At 37.7% G+C, this 27,703-nt stretch overlaps 1 protein-coding gene across 6 annotated transcripts in view; it reads right to left on the bottom strand.

Annotated features, from left to right (window-relative positions):
• LOC103475883 (unconventional myosin-XVIIIa-like) overlaps positions 1 to 27,703 on the bottom strand; it is an 84,096-nt gene that overhangs the window by 6,069 nt on the left and 50,324 nt on the right. For 5 of the 6 annotated variants that reach the window (XM_008427832.2, XM_008427827.2, XM_017308670.1 and 2 more), the window contains 18 exons: positions 24,652 to 24,795; positions 24,378 to 24,467; positions 24,066 to 24,185; positions 23,859 to 23,973; positions 22,590 to 22,717; positions 21,310 to 21,464; positions 20,464 to 20,587; positions 20,180 to 20,380; positions 19,918 to 20,028; positions 18,489 to 18,593; positions 18,168 to 18,314; positions 17,820 to 17,933; positions 16,795 to 16,911; positions 15,426 to 15,509; positions 9,754 to 9,891; positions 9,162 to 9,347; positions 8,931 to 9,070; positions 7,032 to 7,076 (listed from right to left, as the gene is read on the bottom strand). In XM_008427832.2, the coding sequence (XP_008426054.1) occupies positions 7,032 to 7,076; positions 8,931 to 9,070; positions 9,162 to 9,347; positions 9,754 to 9,891; positions 15,426 to 15,509; positions 16,795 to 16,911; positions 17,820 to 17,933; positions 18,168 to 18,314; positions 18,489 to 18,593; positions 19,918 to 20,028; positions 20,180 to 20,380; positions 20,464 to 20,587; positions 21,310 to 21,464; positions 22,590 to 22,717; positions 23,859 to 23,973; positions 24,066 to 24,185; positions 24,378 to 24,467; positions 24,652 to 24,795 (2,264 nt within the window). The remainder of the gene's footprint in view (positions 1 to 7,031; positions 7,077 to 8,930; positions 9,071 to 9,161; positions 9,348 to 9,753; positions 9,892 to 15,425; positions 15,510 to 16,794; positions 16,912 to 17,819; positions 17,934 to 18,167; positions 18,315 to 18,488; positions 18,594 to 19,917; positions 20,029 to 20,179; positions 20,381 to 20,463; positions 20,588 to 21,309; positions 21,465 to 22,589; positions 22,718 to 23,858; positions 23,974 to 24,065; positions 24,186 to 24,377; positions 24,468 to 24,651; positions 24,796 to 27,703) is intronic. The other variant, XM_008427829.2, reaches the window with a different exon arrangement.

The following is a 27,703-nucleotide window of genomic DNA, read 5'->3' as shown; positions in this document are numbered from 1 at the left end:
TTTTTTTTTTTTTTACACTTTTCAAGTAAGGTGCAGTGCTCTGCAAAAGTATTCCTCGCCTGTGATTTTTTTTTTTTAACATTCTGTCACACAACAACTTAAACTTAAACTGAACTTAGTAGGATTTTATGTGTAGAACAACATAAAGTACTGTGTAATTATGAAATGGAAGTAATGTGATAAATGGCTTTGAACTTTTAAACTATTAAAATGTGAACAGTTTGATGTGCATTTGTATTCAGGCACCCTGACTCAGTAGTTTGAGGCATCGCCTTTCACAGCATTAAWATCTGCACACCTTTTAGGGTATGCATCCTCCAGCATTACACATTTAGAAATGGAAAATTTTACTAACTCTGACATTTGAATATCTTGAGGTCTAAACATCTTCCAATCAAATTTTATCAGCTTCCCTGTACCTGCTTAAGAAAAGCATGAATTATGCTACAACCATTATAAATCACCATGGTGATTGTGGTCTTTGGATAACATGCAGTTTTATTTTTCTGCCACATATAGCCTTTTGCACTGAATCAACTGGATTATATTTAAGGGTATTTGACTAAAGGAGGTTGAATACATATGCATGTCACACTTTTTAAGATTTTTTTCTTTTAATCTGAAGACCACGTAAAGCATAATTTCTTTCATAATTATGATCTACTTCCTGCGATGTCTATCAAATAGAATCCAGTCTAGTGTATCAAACATTGTGCTTGTAACAGAAGATATAGTTCAGGGGGGATGGATCCGTTTGCAAAACACTGTAATTTGTGCTGACATCAATTTTCATTCCTTACACATCTTTCCTAAATCTGCATATGTCTGCGAGCTATTCACAGAACAAATAGTCAGTTTTTGTTTTACCATTTAGATGCTTGTTACCATTTAGAAATATTCTACAAAATGTTAAAGTTCAAAAATTATGCTGAAAAAAATAATTATTAGTTGTCACATTTCCGGAGCTTTTGGCCAAGCTTTTGCACTTGTAGTCTTCCTCGTAATAACAGGGGATAGTGTAACGACCCAAGGCAAATTAGACAAGCTACAGTTAAGCAACAGCTGTTATTCCATCATTTCCATAAATTTTTGGCCTAAAAAAGAAAATAAAACAAAATTTCACATCCTTTCAGCATACAACTGCAGTGCAAAAGCACCAGTGAAAGTGCACTTTGTGAGGTATTATACTTCCAAAGGCTTCACGGCCTTTGGAGGTATAATTAACTTGTTTTGTTGGGTCTAAGCTTTGAGCATCTGTGTTGCACGTCCTCTGTCCCTCGGTGATTGGTATTGGAGCAGAGCCACCAGGCAGCCTTGTGGCCTCTTAGCTTGACATCACGATCAATACATACAAACCAACAGATAAAGATAAAAAAATAAAATATTTTAAAAGCAGATCCCACCTGGATGAGGTGTCTGTTCATTCAGATTTGCGGTGAATACTTTAAATAATGTAATGTTCATGGAAGCTTAATTTGGCAGGAAAACCATCGTGGCTGAAAGTCATCAAGAGAGAATAGCTCTGTTGTTGAGGACATACTGTTTGTAACTTGAGTACATGTGCTCCCTTTCCTTGGCTTCATTATGTGCGAGAATACATTTGCACATAGCAGATACCAATATGCTCCGTAGGCCTAAAGTATGTTTGACAGCGTGCTAAGGTCTGTCACAAAACTGACATCCTGCACTATACAATTCTTAGCTGCAAGACGACAGACTGTATATCCAAACCAGTGATGACAGCGCTGTTGTAAAGCATCTGCAATTTTGAGCTCCACTTGATTAATGGCTGGCTGTGCTATTATTTATAGCCCTAGCTACAGTAATTTTCAAAGAGCCATGTTTCATAAATCTGGCCTTGTATATCACTGAACTACGCACAGAGCTGCCTAGTATTAAAAAATGAGAAACAGTGATGCACTTCACAGATCTGTCTTTGTGGACAAGCTTATCTATCCGAGCCCTGGAACATGCCGTAAAATGCTCGCAAGGTGCAAGCACAATGTTCCAAGAGGTGTGAAATGACAGGCACACTGCTGCTGGGCTCCATCAGTCGTCCTCATGCAGTACTTGCCTTAATGTACGGAAAGGTCTCCCACTGCACAGCACTCAACTGTACCCCCTGTCCCCCTTGTCCCCAAACGCTATGACTCACATCCAGTCATTTTCCTCCTCAGATAACAAAGCAAGCTTCTGCCTCACTTTTATTTATTTTTTTACAACTGGCCTAAAAAAGCAAGATGGCTACTTATAAAGGTGGTTGCGAGGAAAAAGGCATTAGTGTTAGAGGAAATGGCTTTTTAGAAGGCTTAGGCTATTATATGATTCTCAGGGTGTAACAACCGTAAAAGGATAAAAGGAAAAAAAGTTTTAGTATTTGAACTAAATGTAAAACAAAAAAAAATGTATGGCATCATGTAATCACTTTGATCTGAAGGAAAAAAAAACAAGCAATATTTCTACTATTGCTAAAACAGTCTCAACATATTGCTTTCATAACTATATGGCATTATCTGTCTACTAAGTAATTATTATTCCAGAAATATTTGAAAAAAATAAAATATCTTTTTTGTAAGTGTAATAGCATACTTGTATAGTAAACATGTTATATCGACATAAATGTGTATCAAAATAAAACAAAAACTCCTCAATAGATGGCTAACAGCTAGTCAAGACACATCCAATGTTTTTGTTCATTTTAGTTTTTATAAAAGCAGCTCAAGCTAGTGGATATTAAACATCTGCACTTTTACAAGAGGCTGTTAACAGTTGTTTTTTCAAACAAACAAGTTCAATGCCACTATACTCTATATTACAACATATTGCTTTCATAATTATATGAAAGCAATATAGTTATGCTTTCATATAGCATATAGCATATGAAAGCTATGTGATACAGCCTGACAGCTGTATCAATTAGAAAAGGTTGGAGTGAAATTCTGAATTTTGCAACAAGCAAGATGGAAGGTTCATATACTTTTCCTAGGTTTGTAGTTGTTTGGAAATTATTTAGGTGGACTTATGGTCTGCTCAATTCCATCAAAAATATCTTAATACCAGAGCGAAATTAAATGTTACTATAACTCATACTACACAATTTCCTTCAGAGTTGTCACGGATGCTGATATGATGCTGTGGGCAAGAAGGGCCTCCTGTAATCGTCTGTATTACAGTGGCTCTGAAAACACCTCTGACTGAAGACACAATTACAGTATAACAGTCTCGTGAAGAGCCTGCTCAGGAGTTGTCTGTAATTTTCTTGATTTTATGCAAAAAAAGAAAAAAAAATCTCCAGAGGGTCCGGAGTTGTTTCCAGAAAGGAACCAGTCTTCTTTATCAGGTTGTTCAGCCTTTGTAAATCCCTGGTTCTGATGCCGCTACCCCAACAGATAATGGCTGACAAGAATGGCTCTCCACAAAGTTTCCAAAGTTTGATATATAGTTTCCAACTATATATCAAGTGATGAAGTACGAAATAATGTTGCATAGTAACACACATTGTTCAGCTAAGAAACCTGTGACGAGCTCAACAATTTTTATTAGCTGTATATATAACTATGGCATATTCTGTTTAAACAGGAAGCACTGCTACTTAAAGCTAGCAAAATGGATGCACTTTCTAAACAAAATTCAAAACTTTAAGCCAAAGATAAAAACTGAGCTTATTCTCATCTGTTTATTCTCCACCCCCTCTCTCTTCACGGCTGCTTATTAACTACCACCAATAAAAGCCCATCAAAAAGAAGATAATAGTCTCATTAATACCAGCAAGTTGATTACACATGTTGCCCATTTGTCAGCTCTGTGATACTGTGACTTTTTAATGTGATACATTAACAAAAAAAAAAGAAAAACAACTCTTAACCAGCCAGTGGCAAACTCTTCTCCACAGCCTCTCTCCGACACATACAAGCGTGCAAAAATAAAAGGTGGCTTGCAATTGAGTGCTGTAAAAACGGTGTCACAACTGATTTGTCCCTGGTCGCACAATACTAGGAAACCAGTCCAGAGGCTTTCAGATACAAACAAGCCTCAGGACTTGTGAAGTCAACATTAATCGCTTCTGACAATTTGCCTGCACCAGTTGTAAATCTTTGTCACAAATACTTACATTCAGCACCGAGTCCCGTATGGCTTGGTGCTATCAGCTTAATGCTGAGCTAAAACCAGCAGAAAACGGTATTTTTATGCTAGTTCTGACAATTAATTGTAAAATTCTGAGCACGACACACTTTGTAAACTCATTACCCTTTGTAGTCACAATGATAATCACCTTGTGGAAAGGTGGAAAAACAAAAAAAAATAAAACACAACCAGTCAGTAAAGCATTAAAGTGTCTTGTAATGTTCAGTGCTGCAATGTGAGATGGGGAAATCCTGAAGCCTGAACAACAGTAATTTAACTTACATTATCTTCTCCCTGCAATAATAATCGAGTCACTATTATAACCTCTGTTTTCAAACGCAGAGAGTGAAAATATGGGAGAGGGTATCAAATCATGTGGAAATTCCACTTCATTATTAGAAGAAAAATCACCTCCTCCATTAATGTTCATCCATGCTGCTAATGCAGTGGTGCTGAAAGGAGGAGAAATGTGATTAAGTAAACACGGCAAATCGTTGCTCTTTTACTCAAGTTGCACGGCAAAAAAAATTAAAAAACAAAGAACACCGATACACATGGGTGCTCAGATGAAAATGCGACAAAAAAAAAATCTTAAGTATGATGAATGAGACAAATCAGATATTGAAAAGGAGGAAACCAAGGACGGCCAGACAGTACACACAGATTTAAATATCTTAATGGAAAGTCGCAAAATATTTTCAACATCCAAAACATTAAAAAAAAAAGGCAATCAGTCTTAGACACATTTAACACTTACAAAGAGTCAGTAGGCATTTTAACAACCAAGCAAACTTTTGCATTGAAGTAAATGTTCTCTCAACATAGTGATTAAATATGATTGGATTAGTAGTGGGAAGCTTGCATGCATGGAAAACAGCTGAGCTTTGAGTTAAAACATTTAGTGGTGCACTGCAGTGCTATTGTTTTGCACAACATGCTGACTGTGTATTCATTGATATACAATCTCAGGGCCTTCATCATAATATCAAACAGTTGCACTCCCAACAGTTGCAGGGGTCCAGCTCACATGGAAGTCACATCCAATTCAATACAGTTTACGTAAAGAATGTAATCCAACTACTGATCGGATCATCTAAAAAGTGGCACACTAAAAAAATTGGGGTGTAAAAATAAATGGAGCTCATGAGATTGTACAGGACACTGGGCTCACATGAATGAGACTGCAAAATTTCTGGCAAAACTAAGAATCAACTTTTTTGTATCTACAAATACAACGTTTTCACAAATTGCCTAGATCAGAATATGGACAGGTACAGGCTTGACTTGTCTGTCAACACATTGGATTTTATGCTCGTCTATTTCTAATGTGGTGCTAAAGCTTTGAGAAAATATATTATATTTTTCGCATTTTCTCTAAAAGAATTAAAAATGTCATAAATGTCAAACTGTTTTATGGAATTTTTGTTCAGTGCCCCTAAAACTGAGGTTCAGGTCTATTCATCATTTTACATAAAGATGATTGATGGTTTACAAGACAGACTGTAGAATGAAGAGAGATATAAATATCATGGTACAAAATCTCATTACAGCCAATATGGTAAATCACTTTTTTTTTAAAAATAGAATAGCTGACTTTTGTGTGCAACACACTTAAATGATTTTTGTTGTTTCACTTTTGTCTGCTAAACAAGTTTATGTAAGACTACAATATCATTAGTGTCATTTCATCTTAAATTAGATATATGAAGCTAGGCACGGGACTGTTACCAGTATCAAGATACATCAACATTTTAAAAAGCTAAACGTCTTATGTCGTGTTTCTTCTGCTTGTCACAGAAAGTGCTGGAGTGGCCATAGTTTTCTCTAAATGTTTGGACCTGCCCCTCTCCGAAGGCTGATACACTTTTTAACTTGATTACAAAAAGGACTAATTAAGTTACTTGGAAATATTGCAGACTGGGAAAAACACGGTCATTAGGTGGAAACCTATGGGAGAGCTGCCCATCATGCTGAGTAACTTTATGCCTTTTTTAATATTACACTTTCAAGCTCTGAGCAGCATTTCTGTAAAGATGCCTAAAAGAGGAGAGAGGGCCTAATTAACCAGCCATTAATGGCTTGTTACAGTTGAGCTGCTTTATAAAAAGCAGAACATCAAAACAAGTTGTAATATTATTGTAAGCTTGCAACTATAGCATGATATATTATTCTAGATGTATTATTCAAATCAGTTAGATGTTATATTTTTATATGAGCATGATGAAACTAGTAATTCGACTTAACCTCCTCCTGATCACATGTCAAACAGGCTGTAAACGTCTGCAGAATGTGACTGGACATGCTGCACATGCTTTGGAAAAGCTGCAGGAGGTACTAAAGTTGAATCCAACATCCTAATCCCTTAATCCTAAACACTTGATAGCATGCAATCAAGCTTCAAAAAATGTTTGATGTAAGAAATAAATAAAAAATAAAAAAAAAACCAGGGGGATAATAATGCAGTATTACCAAAGGTTTGTTTTAGAATACTATTTTTTCTTCCAAGACATATTTTCCAAAGCATAGAGATTGGTTTAAGGGAGAGTGACTGACATTTTCAATTATAGTATATCATCTATTTATGTGCAAATTTTGCCAAACAAGCCTGAAATCTCCAGTGAGGCAGATTGTGTACACCTGCAGATACTTGGCATAAAATAAAATAAAACGAAATCAAACATGGGGCCATCTTTTAAATGCAGCTTTTATCTGAGATGTATAACACAGAGAGTGCCTTTCATTCTGTTTAAAATGCCTTCTCTTCACAGGGCTACTGAGGAAGAAAACTAAAGCGTGAAAGAATAGGAATAGTGCATTATTCTCCCCTGTGGTTAAAATTGGTGTGAAAAAAAAAATTCAACCAACACACGACGACGGAAACAAAGGATGCATTTTTCCATTCTCACATTTTGTTCTTTCTTTTTTGATATTTTGTCACCATGTCTTCCAAACTGCCAGAAGTGAGGATGACACCAAGAAGGGAAGGGAAAAGAGAAACAGCAAAGGTGAGATACACAAATAACAGTGCAAAAGGAGGACAAAATGAGATATCACCATAGTAAAACATTTTTTACACTAATGCAAACACACGAAAATAACCATGTATTGTTCTGTAAACAGAGCTGCTGTTTGTAATGTCTTCCTTTTGGAGGTCTGTATTATTGCAGTCGGTGTTTACTTCCCTGAGTTCAGAGCATGCATAACCCTCAACCTCACTGTAAAGAGGCAGGCAGTAATCAAACAAGCGAGGAAAAAAGCAAAGAGACAAAAGATCAGAGGCAGGAGGCTGAATTAAACCTTCTGAGGAGTACTTTTGGAGCAGACAAAGCACATGACTCAGAGTACAAAAGAGATTTGAAATGTATGTAGAGATGACTGACAGCCTGCTAAGAAAAGCAGCAGGTTTTTGTAGTTTGTTAGGCCTTTAGCTATACTGCAATTGTGTGTACTGAAGCAAAGGGAACAGACCCTTACACAGCAGCGAGTTTGACTCACAGCATGAAAGACAGTTGAGATTATTAACATTAATGATGGCTCGGCTCTCTTTTCTGTCCCTGTAAACTGGAAAGGTGAAGCAGTGTGCATAAATCAGGTTTGTCAACCTATCCTTAAAATAGAAAATCCTCCCATATTTGGTATTTAAAGAGCCACTACATATTAAAATACAACATATCAAGTGGTTCATTCATTTATCAAACCAAGGAAAATCCTAAAATTAACACGCATTTTTTTTAAAATAAAAGGTAATAGAGTATTAATGACACAAAACGTTAAGATCCTAGCAAAAACAAATGTAGCTAACTGAATATCAATAAATTATTGATCATAATGTTTTTAGAAGTCTTTCAGTGAGGTACTTTTTCTTTAATAAAATATGTTCTTTCTTGCTGTAATTAAATTTATGACACACCAGAATAAACTGTCTGCTACAAAAATTATCTTTAAACTCTTGTTTTGTTTCAGGCTAAAATAAACAGGACCATTGGAGAAAACATTACTAAGAAATCTAAATGAACTGCATACCCAGATGATATTCAGAAATTGCATCTTAAGGGTCTCAAACTATTAAAATGAGAACATTACTTTGATTTTATTGAGATTTTTATTAGTAGTATTAAACCAAATAATTAAAAACTAAGCCAAAGGCTGAGAAATTTAATTTAGTCATTTTAATGTAAACCCAACCAACTGCAATGTTGAACTTTTATGTAAAACCAACCTTCACAAAGAGCTTAACCCAGACACAAAGAGACCCTGTGTCTGGGTTACGCATGAAGAATGTTCTAGCATTTTAAGATGATCAACAAATCAGCTAATATGTGAAACATGTTAATTTTAGTTATATGAGCCCTTGAAAATACAAACTAACAGAACATGCCGTTTAAAATCCCTCAGCAACATTGGTAAATTTCACTGTTGGACGTAGAGCCTGAAAGTTTGCCATAGCAACAGTATCTACTACAATTTCCTGACACTCCAAAATACAGATCTGGCTGAATTTAGAACAGTTTAATTTAAAATTTTGCATCTTCCTTTGCAACAGCCTACAATATAGAGTGAAAAAGGAACAAACACGTTATTCCCCCACAGTACAAAGAAGAAGAGGGAGTAGTGGGTGGTGCAGTGTGCGCTCCCTATATCAATTTCTAAAAGTTGGCAACCCTAAAAGCATTAATGTGGGACCTCATCCAATTGGTACACTGCCAACATTAACATGTTTGTGCATTTCTTGCCAGTAACATGGTAAAATGCCCAGAATGCAAAAGGTCTACATTAATTTTCACAGCTTCAAAGCTGGAGTGTACCTGTTGATCAAGTCCTCATTGTCATCGCTATCCATCTCATCCTCGATGGCCGCCTGCAGGTCACCAATCCTTTTAAAGGCCAGCTTAAGGTCCACTTGTAAGCTCTGATTTGCTGCCTCTAAACTCTCAATATCCATTTCCTGGCAAATGAACAACATCACGTAACAGGCATCATTCCTCTATAAGCTCATTTGAATACAGGTGAGGTTACCAAGGAAGCTAAAACCTTACCAGTTCGTGCTTCTTCCGGCTTGCTTCCCCCTCCTTCTTGGACAGCTCAGCCATTTCTTCTTTTATGTCTCTTATCTGTCTCTGCATGCGCTTATTCTGCTCCTTTTCCCTGTTTTCTGCTGTGATGCGTTGGTTTTTCTCCTCAGTCATCTTCTCTAGGTTCTCCTTCAGACGGCCCACTAGGCTCTGAGGCAAGCAAACGATAGGAATGTGGTTAGCACAATGTTCTGACTTAACAGCAAATATATTTGTTGCTAATATATTTGAATACATTGAGAAAACATTGACTTTATATAATAAAACACATAATGGAAAACTTTTAATGTTTGCATTTATAAATGACTATTTAATAGATATTTTTCAAATATGCTATCAGCACCTTAAAAAAAAAAATCAAGAACGCATTTGTTTGTATTGCACATTGCTGCTTTACATACTAATCAAAATATTATTTCCTGTTAGGCACATTTTCTACTTTGAGTAAAACGGGTTATGTGAACCATGCTAAACAACAACTTACTGGAAAAACAACATAATTGTTTCTTATAAAATGTACAAAAAATAAAAAGTCAAATTTCTAGGAGCATCTCACCTCCAAGCGCTTAATCTGAGTCTTCTCATACTCCAGCTTAGTCTCCAGCTCGCGGATCTTTGCCTCCTGGCGGCTCACGAGCGACTTCTCCACCATGGACTGTTCTTGGAACTCTAACTGGCTCTGGAGTGAATGGAGCTGGAAGGATATCACACACCAGGCAGAGATATAAATATTCAAAGTCAGTTTCTGAGGAGCAATAGTCGCTGCAAACTTCCTCCTTATTTACCGGTCGTACCCTCCTTTCTCCCCCCCCGCCCTCTTTTTGTGAGGTATTTAAACATTAAGAGCAAGTCTTGATCTTTAAATCTTCTAAAATAGATTGCTGTTTACTTTTTCACCCAATTTGAGTTAATTTATTCTGTCTTGGTAAATATAAATAAGATGCATCCAGTATGAATAATGAGTTTGAGATAAGCCTCCACTCTACCTAAAATGGTCACAAAAAATAAAAAAAGAATAAAAAAAAAGCTTGTGGTTCAGGCTGAGTAACAGTGAGTCACGGTAATTTCACAGGCTTTGAAAGAGGCTTCAGCTTCATGCAAAGCACGTTTGTTCTATCTAAATCCTTTTTTCTTCCATGACTGATAAAAGGAAGATAGACATGTCACAACAAAACTGGCCCGAAAGGCAGCAGGGCACCTAATGAGGGACTTCTGCATCTGAGACAAGGAGGATTTGGAGCTCTCCTTTGATATTTCTGAAGAAGCCAGATTTCCCTCCTACTGGGAATGAGATAACCACTTCAAGGTCAGATGCTTTAGATAACAATCAGTGCCTACTCTGGCACATTTTAACAGTGGCTTGCAGCCCGCTGTGCATCTTAAGTGTAGCCAGAAATATTCTGAAGGGTGGGCCTCGAGTGGCTTCAGCTCACGTAAATTTTAATAAAGCAAGAATGTGCTGCGGCGTTCGGGAGTGGCAAAAGCTACACACTGTTTTTGCAGCAGATGGTTGTATTTGTTTAATCCAGTGCAGATCCATCCACTCATCAGCTACACCCGCATTATCCTGTACAGAGTCGCCGGGACACTGGTTTCTATCCCAGTTGGAAGGGGGAGAGGAAGGGATGCCAGTCTATGGCAGATAGAGCCAACACTCAGAGAAAATAAAACAACCATGCATGGTGACCCACTACTACGGTTAAAAATGATCAAATAATCAATTTTTGTGTGTTATGATGAGAGATAACGTAATGACGTCTAACCAGGGTTTGGCCCATGTAAAGGGTTGTCAACAGTTTCAACAGGGTTTTTTGCCTGAAACACAAGCATCTACTTTGTAAATTATCTACAATAAAATAAAAAAGAAAAAAACTTTCATAAATAGTTAAATTAAATTTTTTAATTAATTGTAAGAACACGAGTTTGAATCCTGAATGGGATAAGTCTATATACATTGTCATTTGTCCATAATCTCATTTAAATACGGGAAGTTATGTGGAGTACTACTACTACTACATCAAATCACATAATATTTTTGATAATTTTATTTCTGCTGTTGACTTTATTGTTGGTAATAACACATTTTGTTTATCTTTTTAACGCATTTTAGAAAACCCATACTAATTTTGGTTGCCATGATAAATGTGTTCACAATAATATTAATCTGGAATTTTCAATACTTCATTGTCCAACCTGAGTTTTTTCAGAGTCATTCAAACCCCTCTTCCAACATCATCCAGTGACGAAAGCATGAAATGCGTACAAACAATGTGCCGCCCAAACTAGCATTGTCAGACTGGGGAAATCATGATATTCATAGGAGCAGAGAATCTTGAATTATTGGCATGCTATTGTTCGAGTAAACCCAGTGGAAGAGCCTACTATATTATCATTACATATACGATCTTATTTTCAAATTTACAACATTACCTTCAACTCTTTCACACTTTTATCAAATAACATGCACACAATGTATTTTACTAGGATTTTATATAAGTAGACAAAATAAACTACTTTAAATTGAAATATTTATATGGTTTTCTTACCGCTTTACATAAATTAATTAAAAATATCAGAACAAAGTGAGCTGAGCACTTAGATTCACACTCCTTTACTGTGATATTCCTAAAGAAGAAATACGGTTTCTGAAGGCGACAGCGTTTTTATTTACTATTAGCCTAATTGTGAAAATTGTAAAAGGTTGATAAGTGGGCTGTTTTTTTTTTGTTTTTTTTACATACAAAGCATGAAAATTATTTTAAAACATATATGTATATAAATATTCTCTTCTGCAAAAAATAGATATATATGCAAGACTGAAAAGTAAGAAAAATAATGCCTCCAGAAATGTCATCTTTGTCATTATGAAGGCTGCATTGACAGGGGGTAAAATTACTTCCTCAGGCAGTTTAATGGCATATAGGAATGTTGGTGGTTTTGCAGTTAAACTAAATTCAGCTTCAGCAGCTCAGAAGAAATTCATTTTACAACATCGATCCATCAGCTAAGAAAATTYCTTTGCATTAATATATGTCACACCTAACACCAGAAAGGTTATCCTCTGAGCAAATGGTACTCCATTAGGGAAACATGATAAAAGCTCTATTATAAAAACAGGCCTAAATCAGATGCATTAACCTTTTTACCATATGAATCTACACTTATTCAGAGCTTCAACCATTAGCTGACACCTCACAGGATCCAGCAATTTAACCAATCAGCTCAAAGATGGGATAAATCAGATAAAACCACTGTAGCGCCATAATTTTTAGATTCAAATAAAAAAAGCTTTTTGTTGGTGTGCTTTAAAAAACAGTATGTTGCAGGAGAACAAGAAAAGAAGATCTGCAGCAAAATACAGCTTTGATGAGGCTAACATGCTGAAGTGGAGTCAGTAAACTGTGACCCTTGGATTTCTGAATGGTTACTCCGAAGCCAGCCATCTGTTGGTTCTTAAAATATTCAAATAAGTGAAAATTGTGACCGTCCTAATGATGCAGGAGAAAAAAAAGGTCAAAGGATGACAGGATTCAGCAGCAGTCATCCTCTCACTGACGTTGGGTCACAGGAATAGGCTTATGAGCAGATCTGGGTTTAAATATCAACATAGAGGCAGGAAACATCCCAGAAAGCTATTTAAATTTAAACAAGGAGACAATTATTTAGATGATCAAATTTAACAGTTGTTGAAAGATTATTAACAATACATTCTTCAGTTCACATAAATAATCCTAGAACCAATAAAGGGGTCAATTTATCAGTGTGCCATTAAAACACAAGTTTTGCTGGTTTTGAATTTTGTCTCTTTTCAATAGCTTTATTATAAGTAAAATACATTTTTAAAAAACTTTAGATTAAATCACATTTAGGGCATGTTTTAGTTTGTGACTGCCAAATTATTCAACAACTAAATCCTGGGCAACAAGCAAAGTAAAACGATATATTTTCTTGTTTTGAATACTTTAGGAGAAAATGTAGGACAAAGAAATTATTAATAATATTATGTCTGATGAGTCTCTAGCTATTTATGCCATTTGATTCCAGACTGAAAAACAAAATTAAATCAAGAAAAATTAAGATGTGATGAATAAAAATATGATGTAAAAAGTTAAGTGGTGGGTGAATCAGTAATTAAAATGAACGCAGACGCACAGAAAAGCACATCACCTCTTCACGTATCATAAGCTGGGTTGAAGCTAGCAGAATTATTTCTCCAGCAGCATCTTGTTTCCAATCCTGTTCCAGCCCATTATTGATCACTGATCTCATTCTTCTCAGAACCCCCCTGCATGCTCAATAACCAATTTCTCCTCAATCGAAAGTCTGCATGTTCTGGAGTATTGCCAAAACTTGTTATAGGGCTACATTATGTCTCTCACCACCATTCATATTACAATCATCTAAAGGATCCAGCCAGATATTCATTAAAAGTATTAGTCAGGCTACATATCGTCTATATCAGCTTCTTCCCCAAACCCATCCTACAGTGCTATGCTGTCAGAAAGCAATTATGAGCAACTTCAAAATTCAGAAAAGATTCATGTCGTTTATTTTGCAAGTCGTCTCCTTTTCGGCCAAAATGCAAGTATTTCCAACAAACAAACAAAAAGACAGTTCACAATTATCAGTATCAGTGAGGTGTTTAAAAATTAAGTCAGGAGAAGCACAGAGATTTAAGAAGCTACTTAAAAGGAATCCATGTAGAGGCACTTCCTTCATTCAAGAACAGATTTCACAAGCCTCCATTAAATCACATATCTCCTTTTTCTTTTCCTTCACTTCTTTGATATCTTTGCTATTCCCCGTGAACTTTAGCATGTTAGCACTAAAATCTATATGAAAGGTAGCAAAAGTCCATTCAGCTGACCAAATCTACTACTGGCAAAGTGGGGTCAGGATACCAAAAATTAGCATCTAAATAGTTCTTTGCAATTGTAATACTGCACAGCTTGAAAATGCAAGGACAATTTGTGGTTATTATAAAAAAAAAGTAAAACGTAGTCCAAAGTTGTTCCTTTTTATTCTTTTGTGCTTCAAACTTCAAGGGAAGACCATATATTAAGAAAGTACTAACTCTTAAAAATATATAGAGAAGGCTACTTCGTAGATGCTAGTTATGCCAAGCTGTGTGAATTCCTACGATAAGATGCTAAATATTGTTTGTTGTCAACTCTGTAATCATTTTCATACCATTCAAAGGGTAAAGCCTTGATTTAAAGAGCCAGACCTTGCTCACAAATGGAATCAAGTCACCTTAAACTAATTTAATTGATGGTTGCAGAAGAAGGCCCAACAAAAAAACCCTTTTGAACACTACACTAATATTATCCTTTATAGTTCTTAAGGGTAATTCAAAAATAAACGAAGACTTTAATCAGCAGCTCAAAGCTTTGAAAAACCGTAGAGCATAAAACAAAACACATAAGGTATTGTCTATAAACACAGTGGGCTCCATGTCCAATCAGACCTACAGGTTAAAGATTGTGTATCAAAACATAATGAGATTAATAGAACGTAGTGTGTCTCAGACGGCCTTGTGAATAGGCGGCCCACTGGTTCCAGCAAAAAAACAGTTTGACATTTAAAAAGTGACTCAACTGTGAACGACAGCAGCAAGGGCCTCTTTGATATGTGTGAGAGTAGAACAACACTTTTTTTTTCTTAGCTGACTAAAATTATCATAACACACAGGACCAATATTTGTTTGTGTTGTTTTTGTTATGTTCCGTTATCGCATTTCATTTCTTTAATAGCCGAGTCTCGATACAGAAATCACTTCTCACTGCACTGGTTTCAAATTACCACTTTTCATTTAGGGTTCTTGTGTTTTCGAATCAAATTATCCTAAAAACACGAGATAACTCCCCGAGACTGAAGTGGTGAGGTCGTGTTGGCAGACAATTATTGAAAAAGCCTTGAATGAGTCCTTTAATTTCTTCAGTGTAATGGTTTGCTGACACATGCCTTCGCTGTATATGAGAACAGAGAGGCGAAAGAACAGTTTCCCACATTGACTGTGAATTTTCACAGATTTGTACTATTTACATGTAGATTGCATTTGCAATTTTCAGAAGAAAAAAAACCCGCCATAGAAACCAAGCATTCGTGGTCACAATAATCAGTGGTACTCTCAGAAAAGCTGAAGCATAATCAGAGAGAAGTGCTGAGGCAGTGAGCAGGTTCCCCAGAGACTGCTGTGCAGATGCTTATGAATACTTCTTACTGTACCTTTTCTTGGATTTCCTGCTTCTCCTTTGTGGCTTCTTCCAGCTGGGCCTGCAGGTCACTGATCTGGCTCAAGTCCCTCGCCGACTACATCACACCAACGCACATGCAGACAAACACAACAGAAAACAAGAACCGCTTTTAAACGAATGATTAAACAAGAATGGATGAGTTTCGGGTGGCTCGGAAATGTTTCAATTATCTTGCATCAAAATTAGTTTTCATGTTAATGGCTCGTGATCACAGCAGGTTCAACTAAAATAATTTGTCATGTGGTTTTGATGTAGAGCAGATCTCTCTGATTTGAAAGCACATGCTGGGTCAGAAAGAAAATAGGTCCTCGACACAGAAGCCGCACTGCAGAAAAGAAGTGGCTTTAGAAATTTAATGTCTAATTTTTAAACCAGATGGTAGATAAGTGGTGCAACTAAAGACATAAGTATGGTGTAGATTTTAGATCATCCCCATGTCTCAGGAAAATATTATCGCATAAAGGAAAAAATGCTCAAAGACGAATAACGATGAGTTTCTAGAAACCAATGACTGAACCATATACCAAAGGGACTCAGACTAACCTTATCAAAAACAAGACTATAAGCCGTTAGAAAAAAAAAATCCTTTAAAACAAATGGATTAAACTAAGGACTCGTTTGAAGCAACACTTAGCAATGGAGAACCTCAAGGTTGTGGTTTTGTGTGATGTTTTGACAACAATAATTGTTGCTGTTTTGTTTAGTGAAATTGACCAGGTCACATTTTTGTCTTCTGATAATGTGGTATTTTTATTCAAGATTTTTTTGTACCCAGAGAATCTGTTTAAACCAGATCAAATGCTGATAGATCCAATGTGATTAGATCAGACTGAAAGTAAACACCATCTAACTAGCCCACCAGACGTAAGCAGACTAAATGCTAACAGACTGACTGGCATCTGACAAAACTGATTTGGGCAAAAGGAATCAGACCCAACAGACACAGACAAATGGACAGACAAACTGCTGTCTGAAAAAATCCATCGCATCAGAAAGGATTCCAACCAAGTGGCCCCAAAATATAACAGATGCATTCGAAATGGACACAAACAAAACATCATTGGACCGAATGCATATTTGTTCTGGTGGTGTTTTTCTTTTCTTTTTTTACCAGATGGTGTGTTGTCCGACTTGATTTGGTCTGGTCCGCTTGGCTTTAGTGCATTTTGTCTCTGTTTTGTCTAATGAGCATCGATATTTCCCAGACCTCAGAATGCGCTAATTTGTAGACTGGTCATAAATCTTTTCATGGCCCGTTTCTTAAGAATACTACCGGTGTTTGCGGTGACATTTCGAATCCATTCAAACAAATGATTGAAATTCCTCAAAGGCTCAACTACCTGTGCAACTGCTGCTTTGTGCTTCTTCATCAATTCATTCATGTCTTCCTGATCCTCCTCCATGCGAGACTGCAAGTCGTTCTTCTCTCTCTGCAGTCGGCTGACCTGCTCCTCCAGCTAAGTGACAAACGGACAGAAAAACACACCTTAGCACAAAATGTCAGGATTTATTCATGAGCTATTAAATATGATAAACGGTGATTAGCCAAAGCCAGAGCAGTCCCAGAGTTTCATCTCCCTGCTTTGAAACAGTCTTGTCAGGGTGCTGGCTGGAGGATGACACCAATTGGAGATAATCAATTGGCTCATTTAGGCCAGGGAAAGTGCAGTGTGTGCAGCGTACTGGCGATGTCCTATTTGGAGTTTCAGCTGGTAAAACGCCAGTTCTCAATATGAATTCTCTAATCTAAGACATTTGCGAGATCCTCCCTTGCCATAAATGTAGCAATTAAAAACCAAAACGGAGACACACAGCACACTGTGTGTCATCCCAAGAGACACAAATATCCTCAGTCTATGAGTCGAAAATGTAGGAAGAAGTCTCGTGAGACAGCTATTAATGAGCAGACTGAGAAACAAAAAAAAAAGAAAAACATTCAGCAAAGCTCATTTAACCATTAGAGCAAAATGTTCAAATCAGACATATGCCAAAGGGCGTTTATTATTTTAATATCCCAGCATGGCCTCTTGTATGCATATAAATGAGAACCCTGCTGCAATTTGAAGAGTGAGAATTTGATATGCACAGGCCCTTAAGTAATTACACATTGTTGTTTCTGGGGGTTTTTCCTCATTAGAAAAGTGAATTTAAAAAAAAAAAAAACACAAGTGCAGAAAAAAGCTTCAGTTAAGTGAAGAAAAACAGTGTAGGCACTAATGGGTCAAAATGTACACAGTGTTAATTACATTTTGGATAAAAAAGCATTTTGTGTTGGATATAAACTGAAAACCAAGCTAAAGTTCTATTAGTTGGAACATACACTCAATTATTCCACTGTGTAAAAGAAAAAGATGTGAAAACTCACCGCCATCTTGGTTTTGACCACGTCTTCCATTTGAATATGCAAATCTTCAATTTCAATCTCAATGCCCTTTCGAGCTTTCACTGCTGCTGCACAAGTAAACTCTGACTCCTCCAGCTGCGAGGCACAGCRGGAAACGTGCAGGAAGGAAGCGAAGGACAAACGTTAGTGGGCTGAGATCAAGAATCCCTGCTGGATATGATGAAGGATTTCTTCACTGTTGCAATTTCTATACTCTGAAAAGCCTCTTTTGTTCAGTTATTTTTTGTCACTTATTAAAGGCTACAGTACTGTCATCGTCATCCTGTCATCTTTTGAATTAGAAGCAAAACGATCCCCACGAGGACATACTTGATTTTTGAGCTGGACAATCTCCCTTTTGCTCGGGGCGTTGCTCTTCAGGTGGTCCAGCATGATCTGTGCATCAGCCAGAAGGACTTTTGTTCTCTTCAAGTCTTTCTTTAGCCTCTTCTCCGTCTCCACATCCCTCTGGCTAACCTGAATAACGAATCACTCCTCTGTAGTTATTACTATTACACATGACCATCTTGCCTCCATCTAAACTTAGAGCACCTCTCAGGGCTCAAAAGCATTTTATTTCCAATCAAGACAAGTGGCCCGCGTTTAAATCGCACACACTTTTGCCGCACAGGCAAAGAGCTAAGGCAGTACCTGGTCCTGGGCAATCAGAAGCTTGGACTCCAGCTCCCGTTTTTCACGCAAGACTTTCTGCTTGTCGTCGTACTCCTCCTCCAGCTGCACCTCCATCTGTTTGAGCTGCAGGACACAACAGTGTCAAAAACGCAGGGAACGAATATCGGTTAAAGTCACACATGCATCATGAACTATCTTGTTAGACGTCACTGTTTAGGGCTGCAAACACTTACTGGCATTTGACAAAATATGTTCTTCTGTTTGTAATTCAGTTTTATTATAGACATAGATGTTTTTACAAAAGTATTCACACCATCATACCAAGTATTCAACCACAAACCTCTATGTATTTTATTGGGAATTTGTGATAAAGTCCAACAAAATTACAAAGTGAACGGAAAATTATAAAAATGCTGTTTTTTGTTTGCTTGTTTTGATTTTACAAATAAACAGCAGAAAAGTGTGACCCACGTTTGTATTTAACCTCTTTCACTTTAATATCCCTGAAAAAAAATTCAGTGCACCCAACTGCTTTCAGAAGTCACCTAAATAGTACATATTTAAGTTTCAAATGGTTCATTTCGTGGTTAGCTTCAATCATAAGAAAAGAACAAAGAAAGGGCCACTACAGAAGTTTTTTTTAAGTCAATGAATAAATCAGTTATAAAGGTTTGATGGACAGTTTGATTAATTCTCACAGATGTTTTCCATCCAATGTGACAGCCATTTGAAAAAGAATGGGCATACATTTCAGTCTTTTGTAAGGTAAGATAACTTTGCTCATATAGCACATTTCCAGCAACAAGGCAGTTCAAAGTGCTTTGAATAATATAAAAAGCAGGAAAAACAATAGCCTGAAAGATTTGCTACTCTGTAACTGCAGTTAGTAGATGTTAACTCGTGTCTGAATACAAATGCAAACAATGTGTATAAGATTTGTATTTTAGTTAATATTATGTAAACCGTGTAATAAAACTGAATTACAAACAGAAGAACATATTTTATTTCTCTCATGTCCAACACAATGTCTATAATGTGTTGTTTGATCAGGTATAAACCCAATAAAATATACAGATTTTTTTTTTAATAGAAAAAAAGATCAAGGGCTTCAAACACTTTTGCAAAGCACTGTATATTTATCCAGCAGGGTTACTGAAAAAAATACAGATCTATCGTCACTTGGTTCTTGATAATGTCACAAATCTTTCATCTTTTGCATGACAAATAATGCAAAATAATTTTTGCTTCTGTTTCAAAGACAAAAATGAGTGAAAGGATCCATAAACATATGCTGGGCTAAATACAATGAACTTGTGATTCATTTGTCAACATCAGTGTCTGTTTCTCTGTGCTGCTTTAAACGGGCATGGCTAATTGATAGCTTAGAGAAGAAAGAATGTGAATAAGAAAAATTAATGCACAAAGAGTGAAAATGAGCAACGCCTACCTTCTTACTGCACGACCGCCTGATTTCCTCCACCTCTTCATCCTTGCTCTCAATCTCTTTGGAGTGGGTCTGCCGCTGCCTCTCCATCTCCATCTCAAGTCTCAGCTTAGCCTGAGAGCAAGATAAGGACATGCATTGCAGCTTGTGACATAAGATGTATGGAGGCGATATTAGCATGAATTAATAATTTTTGGAGTAGTTTCATGTTTCGGAAAAGTGAAATTTCTGAAAGTAAATCTCAAAAATATAGAAGCACATGTACCTGCTCCAGCATTTGGATTGATCCCGCCTGCTCATCCAACTCCTCTTCCTGATCTTTCACCTTCGCCTCAAGGTCATGAAGCTGCTTCTTTAACTTAGCCAGCGAGGCCTCGTCCTTGGACTCYTGGGAGGACAGATCCTGCAGCTCTGCCTCCAGTTGCTGCACTTTCACATTGGCGGCGTACAGTTCTGTGTCCTTGTCCTGCGGACGAGAGGCACACAGTAGAAGTTCGACACCGGGGCTATAGCGTATTACTCAGAGAGCAGAAGAAAGAGGAAGCTTACCTGCAGCTGCTGGCGGAGGTTAAATATCTCACCGGTCATGATGTCTTTCTCGCGAGCCAGTTTCTCCCGCTGACTCTTTTCTCTTTGTACCTCGTCCTGAGCCTGGTTCTGCTCCAGGTCAAATCTGGGGCACATACAGGCAGATGCTTAAAAAAAACTCTGAACTGCATGTACTATGATATACAACATGAATGGACAAAAAATATTATTGGGGAAAAACAAACCTAAGTCATTTCAAATATTAATGCAAGACAAAAATCTTGCTGTTAATCTACTGATGACATGGTGAGACAGTACACAGAGTTTGCTCTGTAAAAATTTCCCTTTTGTCTACAAATGATATTCACWTTCAAAGACCCACATTTCACTTCATCTCTCTCTAACACTTTCCCTTCCATTGGCTAAAAATTTCCCCATGACATTCGGTCGTCTTCGAAATGTTTTTTTTTTTTCCATCATCCCAACAGCTAGAAACACTTATTGTTAGTGAACTTAACAGCTAAGTGTTTCCTGCTGACAGCTCGTTGTAATTCCCTGTATTTCCCTCTGAAGTGCAGCTGAAAATAATTTCACCCACAGAGCATCTTCAATTAGCCACAGGGGAGAGATCACATTATACCACAGCGATAGCTTCTTAAGTGCTTAAAGTCTAAGTCATTTTCTCCACTAATGCAATTCTGCAGATTACCGACCATCCCAGCCACTATTTGAATTACAGAAAACTTGGGCATTATGTGAGTGGGCCATCGCGTTGGGCAATCCCGGGGAAGAGCGGAGCTCAAAAATTCTCTGAGATGTGTGTTGGTAACTAAAACACGGAAGAGGCGAAGCACATTTGAAACTGACTTCCTCTGTTTTTTCTCCAAATCGTGGTTGCGGCTCTGCAGGCCTTCCAGATGAAGCTTGGTGTCCTGCAGCTCGCCAGTCAGCTTTTGGCACTTCTTCTTCAGCTGCTGCACAGAGCGCTGCAGATCCTCATTATCTGTCTGCAAATCAGCCAGCTGCARTGTGAACACACAGAAATATTACCACAAATATTATTTTTTGATAGCACTATACGTATCACCGTGCAGTATATTAATGGAATTTAAATAGAGATGCACCCATAAATTAGGAGGCTGGAACTGCATGAATTTGGGCTTGTCCACTCCTGACTGATGAAAAACTACTCGTGGCAAATTTAGATATAAACTGACTTTCAGTCAACCAATAAGTTTACAACTGATGTGAAATAAAACACCGAAAAGGAGTATCAATTCTTGGGAAAAAAAAAAAAAAATTATATATATATATTATTAATTTTTTTTTTTTTAATACAGAAAGAAAAATTCTAAATATTTTTTTGTAAATTGTACTTTTTAAATGGAAAAACATATTTGTATTCACATTTTAAAATGTGACAGAAAAAATTTCATCGCTTTCACAAAAATCACTGCAAAAATCTTCATTGATATAAAAAAAAAAATCTTCCCATTAAATGCTCAGCAGATTTTTGCAGATTTCTACTAGTGTATTTATCTTTCATCTTAGTCTTTGAAGTTGGAAAGCCTCGTTGTCATTACCCTAACCTTTTGCTCCTTCCACCGATTCTCCATCAGACTCAGGTTCCACAGAAACAAAATTCAAAGATCACTTTAAGACTAAACATACCTGGGTATGAATGATTTGTGGTCCAAGTATGTGCAAACCACTGTTTTGCAAGCAGTGATTACTGCTCAAACAGAACCTAATGACTAATTTAATACACTAAAGAGAGTTCACAATGTCAATGGAAAGAAGGTTTTCTTGGTTCTTATAAAACACTGTTTACAGCAAGTGCTCTCTCACATTACCTGATGTTACCTTTAGTATTATCTTTAATAATTAATAATAGCTGACGGCAGAATAGGCTAACACAATTATTTTCCAAGCCGTTTTTAGGTCTTYTCACATCAGAGTATTTGATAAGGAATCAGAATCAGCTAAAATCAGTACTTGCAGTTCAAAGTTTCAGATAATCCAGAGCTCAGAAACTGGCCGCGAAATTGTATTAGGTGCATCTCTAGGTTTAAAGATTACTGTGAATCAATGCCGCACACATTGGAATAGACAAAGTCACTCGTGGAGGCATCATTATTCTTTCTTGCCTTTCTCTCAACTTGTCTTTTGCTCTGCTGTTCTGTCTCCAGCTTGTCATCAAACTCCTGCTGGAGTTTCTTTTTGGTGAAGTCCGTTTCCCGAATGGCTCGATTGTATTTTATCCRCCACTCGCCTCCTAGAGAAAAAAGGCGCACAGTTCAGAAAATGTCTTTGTGACATTTTGGGTGTCTCCCACGTTTAATGCGGGCCTAGCGGGGGTACACAGCAAAAAGCGTCTCAAAAGCTCAGATTTGATGGATGCTGTGGATTATCGAGTGCACTGTACTGGCTCAGATGGTTATCGCATTCAAGGACCGACATAATATAATCCTTCAGGAAATAAAGCTTCTTTCATCAAAACATGACCTTACGAGTTCAAAAAATTCCACAGGAAACTACAAAGCAGCCTTTGCGTTTCAACGATAATCTTGAATAAACCTCAGGTAAGAATTCTGAGCTCACAACAATAGCTGTAAGAGAAGGACACATCTAAGTGGCACTTTCCGCAGTTCTTCGCCGACCCTAATTCTGGAGCTGTCACAGGCTATCAGAACTAAAACAGCGGCCAGGCAGGCATTCAGGTTCGGGTTCATTTCCAAGCCTTATCATTTCTGAGGCTGTCCATTTCTCCTTCACATACCAACACGGGCTCCTCCATCAGTGCTGCTCATTAGCATATATATAGCATAATGACAACTTGCAGGGCCACCAGCTCTGATCCCAACGATTACTTTCTCATTCATCTAAGAATTCTGATATGCTCTGTAATGGCTTGTCTGCTGAGGTGGGTTGAAGGGGGCGGTATTGCATGGGGGGAATAAAGCCCCATAGACAAAAAGCTCTCAGCAGGCGCTCCATTTTCTTGCRGAAAAGGGGGGGGACACCAATCAGTGGCCATTAGTTGTATGCCTGGGAGTGAACATCTTAATCCGCAAGCCGTAAACCCAAAACTTGGGAAATATCCTCAGCAGTACTTTGCAAAATATGTATTACTGCCACGTTTCCTGCTGTAACAGTCGAGCAAAGGACTCATTCCTGCAGCTACAATTAGTGTAGGGGAAATTTTCAAACTGCGATTCAGTATTTATATTACTGACMTGAGCTGACATGCCCATTAGGGAGGCTTAGTCAGGCTGCTGCTGGTGTCAAAAGTACAATCAATTAGGGCATTTGAAATAAATGCTTAAAAAAAGCCTAGATTCTGTTAGCAGAGAGGGCCCTTACTGCATGAGAAATCCTTAAACTTATCTACAAGGCCCGTTTTGAGTTCAACTAACCAGAATCGTCRTCATCGTCCAGCTCTCCGTTGAGCTCGGACGCCTTTGTGAGACGTGCTTCCATGAGCTCCATCTCCTGTGACTCCATTTGTTTTTTCATGGCATCAAACTTAACCTGAAATGCAGTGATTAAGTCAAGATTGAAAAAGAGTYAGTAAATGGAAAATAGACTGYGTTTCATGTCTTTTTTTGTGTGTGTGCATGTGCCTGCAGGTCCTTCATGTCCTTCTCCAGGCGGAGTCTCTCTGACGTTTCAGTTTCCAGCAACTGGGAAGCCGACTCGCTGGTGTTCCTCTCGTCGGCGAGCTCAGCCAGCAACTCTGAGATCTGTTCACACACAAGAAGTGGCATTCAACCCGTGAGAGGAACGGCTGCAGCGTGCTCACAAAGATCCTTATGCAAGTTGCTGATCGATTTTATTTTTATTTTTTTAACCAGAATGAAAAAGATGGCAAGACTCCACCACAAATCTCAAACACGGTGCTCCCCGAAAGCCRTGACAAAGACAAAGAGACCCACCCTGCTCTCCAATCGATCCGTGTTCAGTCTCAATTCACTCCGCTCTTTCTCCACTCTCTCCAGCTTCACTTTCTGCTGCTGTATCTCCTCCTGGAGCACAGATCACAGCGGTAGATTTTTACACGTCATGCTACGAGTAAAWTGTGAATTATTAAGTCATTYAGGACGTGTGAAGGCGTGCCAGGTGACGCAGTTTAAATAGTGAAATCAGGCGGTGCAATTGAGCAGAATCTGTAGGGCGAGAAGGGGGAAGGTGATAGAGAGGCTTGCTCACGTCTTTGCTTCGCATCTGCTCCTCGGTGAGCTGAACTTTAATGAGTGGCTGAACTGTACTGAAGAGCTTCCACCAAGGCCAGTCCTTCACACCACGGTTCTTCTTGATGTTTTTCTGAATGCACCTGATTGCAAGGTCCTGGATCTGAACACATATGGAGAGGCAGTTACCACAGAGACTCGCTAACTTGATTGTGAGCATTTGTTGCACTGGATAAAAATAGAACTGAACAGACTGGGACACAGGTATTAGTATATAACGCTAGTAAACTAGTAACTCAATATGCAAATCATGTGCATGTTCTTTATATTCGACATAACTCCGGTACATTACTCCGAGATGCATCCGACCCAGTTTATCAAGACATTATGTGACAGCTCAACACAAAATACCTMATAGTTTCTAAGAGGAAAATGATTTTYATATTTTCCTATAAATAAAAACATTAAGGGGTTGAGGTACATTTGTATTCAGCTCTTTCAAATCAAAACTATGACCATACAAGTTTTACACATGTGAAAATTATGCGTAACATCATTATTCCATTMTTTTTGAAAAACAGTTTAGCCTCAGTTKAATTGAGTCAATTCGACTTTGACTGCATTAATATGATCACTCAATAGCTGCATTTCAGTTACAAATGTGCACAAATATTTGTCTACGTTCTACTAACGTTGGGAATTTTTGTTTTCTTTTGTTTTCTTTTTGCAATTGCCGTTTCCATCAATTAAGCAATTAAAATCACACTTGAATGAAGCTTGTTAATGAAATAAGTCGTTAAAAGTCATGGCAGCAACAGAATTAACCTGTTACATGAAATATCTTCTTTGAGTTGGTGCTCGTCTATCAGCCGTCAGAGACGTAGGCGTCTTATTCAGGCTTTGGAGTGACAAACCCATTATAATTAGGAGCAGCTACGTATGCAGCATTTTGGGTAAACTGAAGTCGGTAATTTTACAGAGGAGCTATGAATTCAACACATCCGAATGACACACAACGTTTTAGGAGCTGCGCAATGCTGCGAGTCACTGGTGGAGCCAGCTGCATATAGTCTGAAAAAGACATAAAAAACAAACCATCATTCTCCTGCTAGTTCTTGACTTTTTTGTGGTTTTCTCTGGTAGTTGATCGCGTGACTCGTGTGATGTGAAAAAAGCATTTCCATTGCAGTTTTGCAAAATAAATATTTCAATACGGCCAAAATTAGCATGTTTCCATTAAGCTAATTTATTTTTGTAATTTCAATTTGTGCAGTTTCCATGGCTAATGGAAACTTCGCTATTGTCCTGCTGAAACAGTTTTCCCTTTTAGGATCCATTTTCTCATAAACTCTGACCGGCTTCCATGTCCCTGTCAAAGGAAATCATTCCCACAGCATGACACTGCCTTCCATGGTGCGTTCATTTTTTGCCATGCCTGACCTTTTGCATGTCAGCCAAAAACTTCGATATGGGTATTGTATCACCAGAACTCTTACTTAAACATGTTTTCTGTGTGGGACTTTGTTGTTGTAAAACTAATAGTTATCCTGTTTACAGATTCTGCCACCTGTGCTGCAAATCTCTGCAAAGCTCCTTCAGAGTGGCACTGAGCCTTTTCTCTGGTTAATGCTTCCCTTGTCTCGTCTTGGTAGGTTTTCAGTGACACGGAGTTTAAAAAGTGCCCTATGAGACACAACTAAAGGTTGTGATACAGTTTTATAACCCTAGCTTTGTTTTAAGCTTCTCCAAAACTTTATCCCTGACCTGTCTTAGTATGTTACTTGGTCTTTATGAGCCTGTTTGTTCAGTAGAGTTCAAACATTTATTTCCACTATTTTGTGTTACTGTGTCACATTAAAACCCCAATAAAATGCATCTAACTTTATGCTTGTAGTATGAAAAATGTGCAGGGGACGCAATATTTTTCTTTCCCACACATTCTTAATGATTTAATTGCAGAAAAGAAAAGAGAATGTCATAGACAAATAATTAAAAAAAAGAAGACAGTGGGCCAGAGACATAAAACTCATCAATCAGTAATCTCTCATCCTCAACACCGTTAAACCGAATCCCAGAAACACTGCATCTTTAATGTGTTTGATTGCCTGTTTATAGCCAAGCAGTTATCCCAGGACTTGCCTGCCTCCTCTGGAGAGTTTCCACAGAGTGCGTTCCAAGGCTGGGAGCTAATTTTTGATTAATTAAATCAAACATGTCGGCAGCTCATTCCAAGTATTACACGATTTCCATGCTGCTTATGCATGAGGCTCTCTAGCAGCGGCAGATTATGGGCAAACCCAATTAGAGCAACACAATTCGCAGCATCAGGTACGTTTTGCCCTGAAGGTACTCTCTATAACCAATTAGGATTTGTCACACAGTCAAAGCTTCAACGTGTAACAAAATGCAGCAATTCTCTGGCAGAAGATTTAAGCAGGTTTCACTTGTCATATTTAGTCTAAAAAGAAAGGAAAACAAACAAAAGATTAGGCTCCATGAGCACCATGGATAATCATTCTGGTTCTCATATCAAATTAAGACGGTGTGACAACTGTATGACTGTGTGATGAGTTACAATTGTGAACCAAGATTAAGAAACAAAGCACTCTCAGTAGTGAGAATTTGCACGCAGACCTGGGAATGTATACGTAAGAAAGCAAGCGTGGGTACGAGTGATTTTTTTTTTTTCACTGAAAATAATGCCTTTCAAAAAATGACAGCACCTGGAGCTCTATACGACAGATTTTTCTGAAGGCTGCAATAGTTACTTTTTTTCATAGGCTCTGCCTTAAAAATTAAGAAAGAATACATTCAAATCCAGTCACAGGCATGCAGCCCCCACTTTGGACATCCAGGCCAGCAGGGGGTGACTGTTCCTCATAAATATCTGGATGCTGGATRGATTACCCTTTCACTATTTCAAACCTTTTTAGGAGCCGTCTGTCACTACTAAATACGTCTCAGTTTGTACTCACCTTGCAGACATTCTGTGCCCGCTTTGACAACTGCAAATTGAATGTAATTTTCTATAATCTTATTAAAAGATTATTTGGTGATATGACTAATGTATA

This window comes from Poecilia reticulata, linkage group LG14 (assembly GCF_000633615.1).
Source record: "Poecilia reticulata strain Guanapo linkage group LG14, Guppy_female_1.0+MT, whole genome shotgun sequence".
In the NCBI taxonomy this organism is placed as follows: domain Eukaryota; kingdom Metazoa; phylum Chordata; class Actinopteri; order Cyprinodontiformes; family Poeciliidae; genus Poecilia; species Poecilia reticulata.
Note: the sequence above shows the minus strand (reverse complement) of the source record. Positions and strands in the feature narration are given on the sequence as shown.